The sequence below is a fragment of the Colletotrichum fructicola genome, assembly GCF_000319635.2.
Source record: "Colletotrichum fructicola Nara gc5 chromosome Unknown KSG_Nara_v1_contig04, whole genome shotgun sequence".
NCBI lineage: Eukaryota > Fungi > Ascomycota > Sordariomycetes > Glomerellales > Glomerellaceae > Colletotrichum > Colletotrichum fructicola.
In genome coordinates this window covers 3,043,761-3,056,958 of record NW_027094054.1, presented here as the reverse complement: position 1 = coordinate 3,056,958, position 13,198 = coordinate 3,043,761, and the positions used below count along the sequence as shown (strand labels likewise).

Sequence of the window (13,198 nt, the reverse complement as noted above, 5' to 3'; positions counted from 1 at the left end):
TCCCGGGGTGATATCCTACTCGTTGGTTTGCTGCTGAACCCTGGCGATGGAAATCTTTTGTGAGATGATGCGATTGAGTTGTACAGCAGGCTGCTTGCTCGCGTGATTTGTAGAAAGAAGTTGTCGCGTGAATCAAGTGCCACCAACTCAGTACTTCCCAATGGCGCTGGTCACCTACATTTGCTACTAATAATACCAGCATGACTTATGGACACGTCCGAAGCAATGCAAGCTGAGGAAGCAGACGCGATCCCATTACACATGGCTTAATATTGTTCTTGATGGCTGCAATCACAACTCTACTTGCTAAGATCCGTTATCTGCTTGCCGGACTCCCAAACCAAGTTACTAAATGACCGCGGAACCATCCAATGGTTACCATGATGAGCCCATGTCTTTAACCTCTTTGGCTCGTGTGAGCCCTCTTTTCCTGCCTTCCCGTCCAAGAAATCTAATGTTGTCGTAAGTCCTCTCTTAAGCTTCAGATCTCTGGTTAGGAGTCATTCCCATCCTTTTCCATCTTGCGGAAAACTGCAGTTTTGGTGCCCGCTAGTTCATATCCGAGTAGACGAACATCGACAGCCGGATGAAAGTGTGCACCGACAACTTGTATTGCTTGGCCAACTCGCGCAAGGGCGAAAGCTTGGCCTCTTTTCTGGAATCCTCATCGGGAAGTATGAACCTGACTCCCTTCGTGTGGTGACTGGTCGAATGGGTTGCTACTGGGTGAAGAATGTCCGTGTTTTGCATTGGCTTGCACTTGGATAGACCAGAAAGGAAGCGTCGTGTCGTTTTCTGCCTTTCGGCGGGACTTTGGGGAAAGAAGTGATTGTCGGGATCCAGGGAAGTACACTCCATTCTCTCCAAGAAGGCGTCAAAAAGCTCTGTTGTCGCCCGCTGCCCAATCTTGCCGGCGAATGCCACGGCCCGATGGATGGCCGCAGGGTGAATGTCAGGCTGCCATCCCAGACGCAGATTATCCTCCCACAGACGTTTCATAGAGAGAAGTACTAGGACGTCTCGGAGGTAGCCTCGAATAGTGTAAAAGGGCTCATCATTACGCTCTCGCTTCAATACGTATCGATCGAAGCGAAGATTGGGCGAGGCCCAGGCTGTAAACCTTTGAAGAAGACGGAGGACCTCGGTTGGCTCCTCCTCTGAGAAAGGTGACGAATCCCGGGTGTCTTCATCCTCCGCGTGTTCCAGAAGAACCTGAACCTCTTCCCAAGACTCGTGGTTATTGAGGATGGCGTTCGCCTTGGCCACAATGTCAGGCGATATCACTTCTTCAAATTGTGGAGATTCGCCTTCGTCGCGCAAAGATCCCAGCCAGGAGATTCTTGCAGCATCAACAAGCATCTCAGATCGGCAGTAGTCACCGTTGTTCTCTCCCAGAACTTTGGCAAGATAGCGCTCAATGTCCCGCTCTTCGCTGTCGAGGTCGTCCCCACTCCTCTTTGGTCGCCATACTTCAGGCTCGAGCTCATGATTCAGTATCAGAAGCCGCTCCCAAAACTCGCGACACAACTCAAATTCTGCATAAGAATTATCAGGAGTGCTGGTGGCAGGTGATCGCATGGCAGGCGACTGAGGTTGCTTGAACACTATCATGGCTGTCGTATCTTCCTCCAGCCGCCGTGTCTCTCTGTATTGGCGCCTTTTCTAATGTCATCTATGTCTTGAGATGAATGACTCTAATGTGTTATGGGTCAGTCAAATTGGAAATGTCTTTGATAAACATACTCACCGATTAACGATATGGCTTTGCTGGAGATAACAGAAGCAGTATGAGGAGAGCAGAAATATTTAGGAACTTTCGATTCCACCTAGGAAGAAGTAGAAATCGCGATTGGCTCTTTCAGAAAACCGATTTTGAAGTTGCAGCCGAGAGCACCATAGTGACTTCCCTGAGGCGACCTTGTAATATATTGAAAGAAACAACGGGAAGCCGTGATCTTCCACTTGGTTTCTAAAGCCAACGGGTGTTACTTTGCAAGGAAGTTGCGTGTCCTGTCCACAATGGGTGATTGCCGTTCGTAAACCACCGATCTAAGGCTCGTCATGCAACTTCTCATTGATAGACAGAAAGCAGGATATCACTTTCATTCTATCTAAACAGTACATAAATCTCGACGATGTAGCCATTATACCTTGTCAGAAACCAACATCCAAACGACATACCGCTTGTAAGTCACGAACCCCACCTTCCACAAACCTCCCAAAATGGAAAGAGCACCTTAGTCATCCGGGAACACCCTAGCGCCTGAACCTGGGCCACCCCCGGTCACCACGCGAACCCCACACACTGGAGCCAGCCCGAGCTCCTGAGACCAAGCTCCCTACAAGGGCTGCTTACTCGCTCCGCAGCGTCGCATCACCAGCTCCGACTGATTCGCCAGCATGGCCAAGTGGTAAGGCATCGCACTTGTAATGCGGGGATCCTGTGTTCGATCCACAGTGTTGGCATGAGCAGTTCTTTTTTTTTTTTCTTCTTTTTTTTTTTTGCATTTTCGTACACATGATGCGGTCGTGCAGATAGCGATTGAACTTTTTTTTCGGTCGATATAATTCTCGGTCGGATGCGTTTTTGGGGAAAGGATAGTTCATCCGGTGTACATGTGTCCATCGCCGAGCTGGGACCTTGGATACAATGAGATATGCAGCTGCACCATCACGTCGATAGCCACCTTTACGAACGACCGTATTGTCGGTGCATTATCTAGAATGCGTTCTGCGATATTTCGTGTTATGCGTTGAAAAATCACAACTGATGAGTTTGGGATGTCCTCACCGAGTTGGAACACCCAAACGTACATCGCCAGCTAAGTCCTGAATTTCACCAAGTACCAACAACGAATCTCTTTCAGAGCTTATGTCAATACCACAATTGCGAGTGCAGGATCCAACAAGGTAGCTCGCAATCTAACACACCGATCAACTGACTTCCTCATTGACTTCCTTTTGCATACGCTGCTTGTCCTCCATAATATTCACGCAGGGAGGAGCTCACAGAAAACCCAGCCTCCTCTGCGGCAGAACACGAAAACTGAAAGAGACAAAACTTATTGACGATCTGCATGCTCCTGCAGGTGGAAAAGTGAGCGGCATCTTGAGATCTTGGATCCATGCTTTTTGTTGCGCAAACATGGTAAATACCCCGAGCCTCGTGGCTCCCTTGCAGCTCGATTCTGCAAAGTTGTTTGGTACATCTGCCGGTCTCACACCACTTTGAGACTCTGTCTCTGCCCTGGACTTTCGATATTCATAACCTTCCTGTACTCGAAAAAGTGGCAACCAAGTCCCTTGCTTCATGTAAACCGCACATCACCATCAAATCACGAGGAAAGTAAGAAGAAAGATGTAATAAATCCAAAATTATTTTTCCATTAAGATACTAGCCATTAGATATAATTATTTACCCTAAAGTCGTCTAAGGAGTGTAAGAATGAGGCCATGCAATTCATTAAATCCAAACTCCGTTCATCCTTTTATGCATCGCCACGATGCTGCTCAAATGAGAGTTGAGGTGCAGCTTAGTAGCCGCCGGCGAAGACGCCGCACTTGTTGGAGACAAGGACGTTCTTGTTCTCGGCCAAGCAGTCCTGGTACTGGATCTTGCACTTGTTGAGAGCAACAGTGAAGGTGTCGGCGAAGAAGAAGCGCTTGGCGATATCGGGAGCAGAGGAGTAGCCACCACCGCTGCGGCGGTTGTTGTAGGCCTTGCAACCCTGGGCGTAGACGCTCTGGCACTCGGTGTACTGCTCCTGGCAAGCCTCGGCGCAAGCGTTGGGGACGCTGCCCTTGCCGTAGCCCTTGCAGAGCTTGGTGTCGGCCTCAATGTAGAGCTTGAACTGGTTGCCAGCCTTGAACTCGACCTCGACGTCGTTGCAAGTAACGATGGGGATCTCAATGCCACCGACAGGGTTGCCGGGGCCGTACTTGAAGAGCCAGCTGGAGGGCTGCTTGCAGATACCAGTGGGAGGAGGGGGAACAACAGTGATCGGGGTAGAGGTGGAGGTAGGCTTGGAGGGGCAGGGGAAGGTGGAAACAGAGGTAGAACCAGGCTTCCATCCCTTGGGCTGCTTCTTCTGGAAGCAGTCCTTCTTGCCGCAAGATCCCTTCTTGCCGGAGCAGCTGCTGGAGCAGTAGTTGGAGACGTCCTTGCACCAAGCCTTGAAGTCAACACAGGCGGCAGAGTTGGGGAAGCCGGCACCCTTGTAGCAGGCGTTGACCTGGAGGAGACAGCGGTTGGAGGCCTTGTTGCAGCTGTCCTGGTCGTCAAAGTCGGGGAGGTTCTTGTTGCACCAGCTACCGCAGCCGTACTCGCAGGTGGCGGGGGTGGTCACAGTGGTGGTGCACATAGCCGGAGCAGTGGTGCTAGGAGTAGGCTTGGGAGTGGTAGAGGGAGGAGGAGGAGCCTGAGAAGACACGACCTTGGAAGTAGAGACGGGAGGGACGACGGGCTTGGTGGTCGAGGTCGTGCAAGTCGAGGTCGTGGCGGGAGGAGGAGGAGGGGGAGCCTGGGAAGTGGTCGACACAACAGGGACCGAAGTAGCAGGAACGGAAGTGGCAGGCACCGAGGTAGCCGGGACCGAAGTAGCAGGAACTGAGGTATCGGGAACTGAAGTAGCAGGGACCGAAGTAGCCGGGACTGAAGTATCAGGAACGGAGCTGGCAGGGGCCGAAGTGGCAGGGACCGAGGTGTCAGGGACCGAAGAGGCCGGGGCGGAAGAGACAGGGAGCGTGACCGGGAGCGAAGAGGACGGCGAGTTGGCGGGAGGGACGTAGCCGCAAGGCTCCAGAGAAAGGAGCTTTTGAGAGGCATAGATCTCAACATTGGCAGAGCCACCGCAGTTCTTGGTGCTGTCACCCGTGCAAGGTGTGGCGCACTTGTCGCTGGTGGTAGGGACAGAGTAGTTGCCAATGACGACACCGCAGTAGCACTCTTGACCGAACTCAACACCAGCGAAGGGGTAGCCATCGGCAGCGCAAGCGGCGATACAGGCGGACGGGGTCATGCTGCCGGTAGAAAGCTGGCCCTGACGCTCAGCAACAGTGCGTCCGTGGCTGGTGTCGTCGGTGTAGCAGCCGATAGACTGGAAAGAGTTGATGACCGTGTCGTCGACATTGGGGAACGTGGGGTCAGCCCAGACAGAGAAGGCAGACGGGCCGCCGCAAGTCTCGTTCTTGGCTCCATTGCAAGGGTAGTTGCAGACCTTGTCGTCGAGCTTTGCGCTGTTGACAGTGGCACTGCAGTAGCAGACACCATAGTAGGTCAGACCGGAGTAGCGGTAGCCGTTGCCCTTGCACTCGGCAGCGCAGGACTCAGTGGTGGTAGTCGACTGGTCGATGGAGGAGCGGAAGTCAAGAGCGTTCTCGCCCTGAGTTCCCTTCTCGGCGTAGCAGCCAGAGTAGACGAAGGGCTGGAAGGCGCTGAGGCATGGAGGCAACTCAACAGTAGTCGCGGTGACCTGGGAAACGAGAGTGGTGGCAGCGGCGAAGGCAGCCACGGCTCTGAGGAGAGGAGCCATTTCGAGCGAGTGTAAGGCGGTGAATTAACTAAAGAATGAACAGGTCTTTTGCGAAAAGCAGAAGAAACGAATGTGGTTGTATGCCGAGAGGGCTGTGTGTGATGAGGAGGAAAACAGCCCGGGATGAGAGGCATCAACGCCCTCCATATATAGTGAAATTCGATCATATCAGGATGCTCATGATGGTGGCCTCCAGGGTGGGAAGCAGTCAGGGGAACGGGAGACGCAGGTAGCGGCCGATAGAGTGGTGTCAGGTCAGACGGGGACGAGGCTGCAGCTAGAGCATTAGCGTGATTTCCAAGGATAGAGTAAAAGATACGCTTATTCTGGAGACGGTACGTTGACTGACTGTTGGCTTAGACGCTGTCCTGCTGTCTTTACGGAAGAGTCGGCAGGAAACAGCCATATCATGGGTCTGATGTCAAGAATAGGCGGGCTAGAGTCAGTCAGGTTAAGCGGGAGCTGGACGCCACCTAGCCAGGGCCATATTGATGTTCAAACAACAAGCCAGGACAACAGCAATTAGAGACCTCTGAACGGCGCGCCTTCACCTGCACTGGCGTTGGGCTTTGCAGAGTCGAATTGAGGGTTCCATACTCTTTCTGGCCAAGAGGCAGGGCCGAGATGCAGTCAAGCTGGAGTATCCGCCAACTTGGGGCGGACCGGCGCAAAAGGGCATGGTCCTTGAGTCCGAGCAAGGCACCTAGGCCAGAACAGGCTTGGAGGTACAAGTGAAAGCTGAATCCAGGCCACTTCTGGTCGGCGGTAGTCGGCGGATGACGGGGTGCAAAGGACATACACAGGGAAGGGTTTGGGTGCCAAGGTGCGAGGAAGACGAGGAAACAAAACAAACGACCAGGGTGTTGCCCCTTTGGGAAAGAAGAAATGCCCCGCTGGGGATAGATTGGCCCGTCTCATTGGCCCTCCCGGCGTTAAGCTCAGCTTATCCCGTCGGTGCCATCCCTCTCCCTCCACTCGCCTCTCCAACAGCAGGGGGTCCGGGGACAGAGCCCCCCCCGTACCTGCATTAGGCTCTTTTTTTCTTTCCAATCTGGAATCACAGCAACTGCTAATCTCAGCTCAGTTGCTTCCGTACCTTCCACTCACCCATCACCAAGGTTTCCAAAGCTGCTAGGCTCTTGTGGGGATCTTTGCCGTCCTCGATGCCGTCAGGTCCAATCTCCCCCAAGCCAACTCGTCCTACTTCACTTTAGCCACCCACGCAGGATATCATCTTTGGACTTTCGTTTCGTTTTGATTCAGGGGAAACGCCAGGCCAAGAATATCCTTTTTGTCAGCGTGGGCTTGGAGAATAATCGTCTCGATGCCCAGAGGCTTACCGCTCGACCGGTTTTCTTGTCCACGCCACAAAAGACCTTGGCCGAAGCTGCTATGACTCGGGCCGCGATACCTACTTCGAAGCTCCTCTGCATTGCTCGTGCGCCCTTGCATGGTAAACCTGTCAGAAAATGGCTTGGCTCTGAACATAGCAGCTATGCACAATGCAGCTTGGGTTGCAGTATTGACTTCTACCCCAGGCCTTGAGCCCTGTCAGCCACCGAGGCCAGCCCAACGCTTCGAGAAGCAGGGTATCTGCATACTCTGTCTCTCGTATAATCCTCCGCGATGCAGCACGCTTGGGCGACTATCGACGGGGCTGCAACGTCTGCGGTGCTTGAGCTGATAAGGCAAACCACAACGCTTCAGACGAGGTCCCCAAATCGTGCTCTGACTCTGGCACCTGCCCGCTCAGATTTCACGCTCTGTTCTGCCGCTTCGTTCTCTTCTCCCAACGATTTGGTTCTGTGTTTTGTCGGTGCGGATGATGTCGAGAAACAACTCTCCGTCTTCCTGTGCGGGGCGGAACCTGGCCGAAGCTGTAGATCTTCGATGATCCCTGGTCCAAAGCAAGGGCGCTCCCGCGTTCAAGGATCGAGCACCTCGTCAATTTGTTTACACTCCCTTTGATAGGGCTGTCACGCCTCGCGACACCCGCCATATTCCCAGACACAGACCTCCCAACTGCAGGTGAGCATTGTTGGACCCTCCTCGCACGGCCGTATCGCCTGCAAGAGAATGGGTGCTGCATTATTCCACAAGCTGGGGGATACGAGACCGGCACCTGAGCCCGAGACATCTTTCGTTATCAAGCTTACCCTTAAGCTTGACTTGGTTCAACATTCGCCTCGAGCCATCCAGCCCTGACGTCCCCTCTCTGGGCTCGATGGCATGAATCAACAACTCGCTAAACGTTGTTTTTTAACTTGACCAATCTAGGTTATATTGTCGCCGCCTGATTGTTCGCACACTAAGTTGACTACACTATATCGTCGCAGATCCCTTCTACAAATGACTGCAATAACCCGCAACAATGGTCTATTGAGTCTAGAAACTCGAATTCCAAAGGGAGAGATTAATAACCACCCATCTAAAGACGCGTCACTGCTTCAAAGCGGTGTCTGTAGACACAATCCTTCTGGCCGAGAGAATTGTCAGTGCATCTTCGGCAGCCGCAGCTGCATCATGTAGATGGTGTTTGGCTTGCATGCTGCCATCCCATCAGCGAGGATCCCATCTCGGAGACAAGCATTCCATCCGAATCATTCCCGTGAGCCATTCTCAGCTCGTTGGGCCCGACCTCACCTCTCACTACAAAGTTCGGGAGGGGAGTTGCTGCGCCTCCATCACCCGTCGACGGTGCCAGCCCGATGCCAATGCAACTGGACAATGCACACCTGAAATACCACTAGCGACCCCTTTCCTCTCACCAAGAGAGGGGGAGGAAAGCTAGGGGAGTTCATCAAGTCCGACCGTCCGTCATTGAGGCCCACGGCGCACCGAAAGGCCCAAGCCAAAGTGAGACCCAACAAGACGGGCAACAGCTTCGAGCCTCGCCGACGCCTCACACGTGATGGGAGGAAAGAGCAGTTCTGCAGCGCGCTCTTGGCGCACGGCAACGCAACCCGCATCGTGGCTTTGCTTAGGCTCAACGGCGGCTTACTCTCCCTTACTCTGAGGCTACGGCTCACAACGAAAGGGGGCCATGTAAACCTCAAACTCCACGATCTTCGCCACATCTGCGGACGGCGATCCTTCCAAGCCTCGTATCCAGGTGGACGGCACAAGTCCAAAGCCTGTTGGATCGAAAATCCCCGATTCCCGCTGATGCGGCGGGAGAGGCCCGCGTATCTCGCATTTACTTACTTACCCCTGACAAGGCTTACCGGAGACCATGAAGAATACGGTCGGTCATTTTGTCTCCAATGAGCCTGGTCTGGGCCTCCACCGTCGCCGTCCTGAAGTTGCCAAGAGCCTTTTGCAGCTTGCAACACCGATTCATCTTCCCGAACAAAAGTCGCCAAGGCTGCCCAGACTATGAAATCCAACTAGTGTAGAAACATGACTGGGAAAACTTCTTCGGCTATTTGTCGCAGAGCCAAACATGTCGAACATAGTCCGTCACTAATGAATTATCAAACTTCTGGGCAAAAGATTTTGTTGAAAGAATGAATCATGCATTATACGCAAGATGCCCCAAAGTCTAATCCAGCCATTTTGAAAATTTGAACCATGCCAAAAATCATTTCATCATCGTCACGTTTCACTCCATCCTGACCAACGATTGAAGGCTATCTGTTACTTCCATTCTAGCTCCCCTCGATCGGTGAGGAGGGGGGATCATCCTCGGGGGCTCTAGAGTACATCCTTTTTTAAAACAACTTCCTGCCTAACCTAGAACGCCGATGCAGACTGCAGATCCCACCACTTGCTCTCTTCCTCCTCGTCGCCCCCTTTCATGATGAGCACCAAGCTTACTGCTTGTCGCGAAGGTGACGGGGCACCCACTTGCCAGCGCCGCCCGATGGCTTGAGCGGCTCGACCGGCTGCGCGGGGGAGCCGGTGCGCTCAGGGCGACCGTTCTCACCGCGCCCAGAGCCGGCGCGGTTGAGGGGCGCACCACCAGAGGCGGTGCGGGACGGAGGCGGCGCGGTGCTGCTGCTGTCGCCACCGCCGCCAGCGGCCTTGGCGGCCTCACGCTCGCGCCAGCTGGGCTTGTTGCCGGCGAGGTTGAGGCGCGGCGGGCCAGCGCTGGGGCGGTCGCCGGAGTCGGCACGCTCAGCACGCTCGGGGCGCTCAGAGCGTTCAGGGCGCTCATAACGGTCGGAGCGTTCGGGGCGCTCGGAGCGCTCCACGGGAGGTCCACGGGCTGGGGGTGCGGAATCCGCCGGAGCAGAAGACTTGTTCGCCTCGCGCTCGCGCCACTTGCCGGCTCCGGGGAGGTTGAGCGGGCGACGACCCTCGGAGGAAGGTTCGGCGGGGCCGCGCTCGGGAACACGGGACGGGGGTGCAGCGCGCTGGGATTCTCTCTCGGCCTTGCGACGGGCCAGGGCCTCCTCCTCGCGTCTCGCCTGGAGCGCGGCCTTCTCGAGACCCTCCTGGCGCTCCTGCTCGCGCTGCTCCTTGAGGCGCTGCATCTCGGCGCGCTTGGCCTCGGCGCGTCTCTCCTGCTCCTCCTTCTCGCGGGCGGCACGCTCCTCGGCCTCGCGGAGGGCCCTCTCCTTCTCCTCGCGCTCGCGCTTCTCGCGGAGCTTGCGCTCGCGGTACTCCTTCTTACGGGCGGCGATCTGCTTCTCGAGCTCCCTCTCGGCATCCCTGCGACGCTTCTCGAACTCGTCCTTGCGGCGGTCGTGAAGGTTGTTGCGGAATGAAGTGTACTCGGGCACCAGACGGCTGAGACGGTGCTTCAACTCGACGCTCTCCTTGTGCTTCTCCTCGGACTCCTTGAGGGTTTGCTTCTTGACGGCCTCGTAGGTCGCGCGGTCCTTCTCGATCTGCTTCTGGTAGTCCTCGCCCAACTTCTTAGACTCCTCCTTACGGAATGCACGCTCCAAGTGGTCGATACGCTTCCAGACGATGCGGAGCTTCTCGTTGACATCGTTCTTCTCGCGCTTGAGCTGCTCCAGCTTGATGGCGTGGATGGCGCTGGAGTCGAGGTTGTCCAGGTTCTCAAGGTCCAGGTCAATAACCTTGGGACCGATCTTGAGGTCGGCAATCTGCTTCTTGAGCTCCTCCTTGCGAACACGGTCACGCTCGGCCTTCATGCGCTTCTCCTCACGCTCCTTCTGCTCGGCGGCGAGGCGCTTGTCCTCTGCCTCCTGGAGCAGTTGGTCACGAAGGCGCTTCTGGCGGGCGTTCTCTCTCTCCTTACGAGCCTGAACCTCGGAGGCCTCCTCCTTGCGCTTCTGGATAACCTCCTTTCTCGCAAGAATGGCGTGGTGCTCCTGCTCAGCTCCGGCCTTAGCCCGGACGAGAGCAGCTTCCCTGGCGGCGACGAGAGACTGGTTGTAGGTGGGATCGACGTAGAAGCAGGTAGTGTGGAGGGACTTGACAAGACGAGTGAGTTGAGAACGAACAATCTCCGAAGGAGTGCTCTGCAGGCGCTGGACGGAGCTACCGTCGGCCTCGGCGGAACCGGCTGAAGAGCCGGCGTGAGCAGCCTTGGCAGAAGAGAAGACGTCGTTGTCGAAGCTGAGAACGCCGGTGGCGTGGTCCATACGGATGGCCAGGTCACCCTTCTTGTTGCCGTTCATGATGAACTTCTCAATGGTGCCGCGGGTAACCTGGAAGGGCTCGGGGAACTCGGCCAGGCGCTCGACGAAGCTGAGGTCGACGGTCTCGTACACTTGCGAGAGCTGCTGGAAGAGTCTGGTAAGGATGACCTGCTGGAGAGGCAGGATGTACTTCTCCATCTCAGCGTCGGCGCCGATCTTGGTGAGAATGGGAGAGATCTTCTGGCAAATGGACAGAGGGTGGAAGTCGACCTCGAGGATGTTGTAGAGGTCGCGGATCTCGGGACGCGCGCGCTTCAGCAGGCCCTTGGCATGGGCATCGCGAAAGAGGCCGGCACGGGTAGGGGCCTGAGACATACCCAGAAGGTGGGTAAGGCGGGCGTTCTTGTTCTTCCTCGACTCGTCAAAGTCAACCATGGCACCGCGAGAGCGGGTGGTGCTGATGACGGGGATGGCCAAGGCGGACAGCAACACGAAGGAGGCGGCCTTCTCGAGGTCGGCATCGGTGGCAGACGGGCTGTCGGCCTTCTTGCTCTGACCAGTAGAGACCAGGGCAGCGGACTGACGAAGGAGGGTGTAGTAACGGGACCAGGCGGCAGCGTGGAAGAGGTAGTTCTCGCCAACGAGGAAGATACGGGTAAGCTTCTCATAGTAGTTGGCCATCATGATGTGCTTGGGAGGGCGCTTGCTGAGGTTGAGGAGGGTGTGGATATCCTCAACGGAGCGGAAAGCTTCCTGCCAGAGCTCGAGCTCAACGGCAACGTTCAGCTGCTGGAAACGAGTCTCCAGGTGACGCTGCAGGGTGTCGGGGTCGCTCAAGTTGATGGCGTGCATCTGCGTGGAGTACTTGGCGGCGGTCTGGACGTGGTTGCGGAGCAGCTCGCAAAGTCTGCGGAACTCGGTCTTACGAGTGTACTTCAAGCAGAAGTCGAAGGCCTGCATGGCCGTGCTCTGGTAGAGGACCTCGAGGCGGGCATTGTTGCGGAGGATGTCGAGGACGGTACGGTAAGCCTCCCAGAGGAACTTGAGCCAAGGGGTGACGATGGCACGGTCGGTACGGTCGCGGGACTGCTCGCCGGAGACGGTGGCGAGGAGGATGGATTCCGGGGTTTCGCTGGCCTCCAAATCATCGACGTTGGCGGTGGAAGTGGTAGCGTCGATGGTGGACTGGACCTCGTCGGCCTTTTGCTGGGCGGCGGTGACCTTCTCGGCGGCGAGCTCGATGAACTTCTTGAGAACCAGCTGTATATGCCCTTTGTTAGCAATCGTTTCCTCCGGCACACAAGTTATCTCCGACGACGTGGCGACGTACCTCGATCGTTGCGACGTTGGTGTTCTGGCTGATGTTCTTGTACTGGTACAGGGCATCCTTGGCCAGCTTTCCCTTCTTCTGCTCGACGGAGAGCTCGACCAACAGGAGCATCACAGGCTCCAGCGACGCGATGGGAACATTTCGGCTTCTCTTGGAGGTGATGTGCTCGTGGAGGAGGGTCAGGGCGGCCGGTGCCTGCTTGACGCCGATGAGCTCGTGAGCCCGCTTCAGCACATTCTCGGGCTTTTGGTGAGGCGGAGGAGGCTATAGAGAACCATCAGTATTGTTGCCCCAAATAGTCGATCGCACAGCAAGACGCCGGCTCGTGATGGAATTAAGAGAGGGGTAGCGTCAAAATGGGCGGGAAATTTTAGGCTGCGGGTGGGCTGGAACACATGGATAGGCGGGACTCACCATGATGGGCAACCTCCTCTGCGGGTAACAGATATTCTCGAGGAGATGTCTATTTAGAGAGTTGCAACGCAAGCCGTGTGGGTGCGAGCGAGATATCGACTTGGCTGTCGCTGCGATGGCGTTGCGGAAGAGTCGATTCACACGAGAATTTTCAAATTTCCTGTGTGGCCGCTATGCGAGTTTCTGAGGGGCTCTGCGTCCGTGCACGGCTGCGAAGCGGACGGTCACGTGATATTGAAGATTATGTCAGCTGCCGGTCCAGCCTGCCCGACGTACCTTCACTTTAGGTGTCTTATCCTGGCCTCAAGGCTGTCTGCGGTCCTCCGTTGCACCTTGAAGAAAGAAGGCGGGGGACCTCATCAAGAGACCGC

At 55.6% G+C, this 13,198-nt stretch overlaps 3 protein-coding genes across 3 annotated transcripts; all 3 read right to left on the bottom strand.

Moving 5' to 3' along the window:
- Positions 1-549: 549 nt before the first annotated feature.
- On the bottom strand, positions 550-1,611 carry CGGC5_v007653 (uncharacterized protein; the record flags this gene model as incomplete). Its single annotated transcript, XM_032025020.2, has 1 exon — positions 550-1,611. The coding sequence occupies one exon, from the start codon at positions 1,609-1,611 to the stop codon at positions 550-552; it is 1,062 nt and encodes a 353-aa protein (XP_031878427.2).
- Positions 1,612-3,533: 1,922 nt separating this feature from the next.
- CGGC5_v007652 (putative fungistatic metabolite) lies at positions 3,534-5,531 on the bottom strand (the record flags this gene model as incomplete). Its single annotated transcript, XM_032025021.1, has 1 exon — positions 3,534-5,531. One exon carries the CDS (start codon positions 5,529-5,531, stop codon positions 3,534-3,536), a length of 1,998 nt encoding a protein of 665 aa, XP_031878376.1.
- A 3,812-nt stretch (positions 5,532-9,343) lies between these two features.
- On the bottom strand, positions 9,344-12,830 carry TIF32 (Eukaryotic translation initiation factor 3 subunit A; the record flags this gene model as incomplete). Its single annotated transcript, XM_032025022.1, has 3 exons — positions 9,344-12,343; positions 12,414-12,677; positions 12,828-12,830. 3 exons carry the CDS (start codon positions 12,828-12,830, stop codon positions 9,344-9,346), a joined length of 3,267 nt encoding a protein of 1,088 aa, XP_031878388.1.
- Positions 12,831-13,198: the final 368 nt, after the last annotated feature.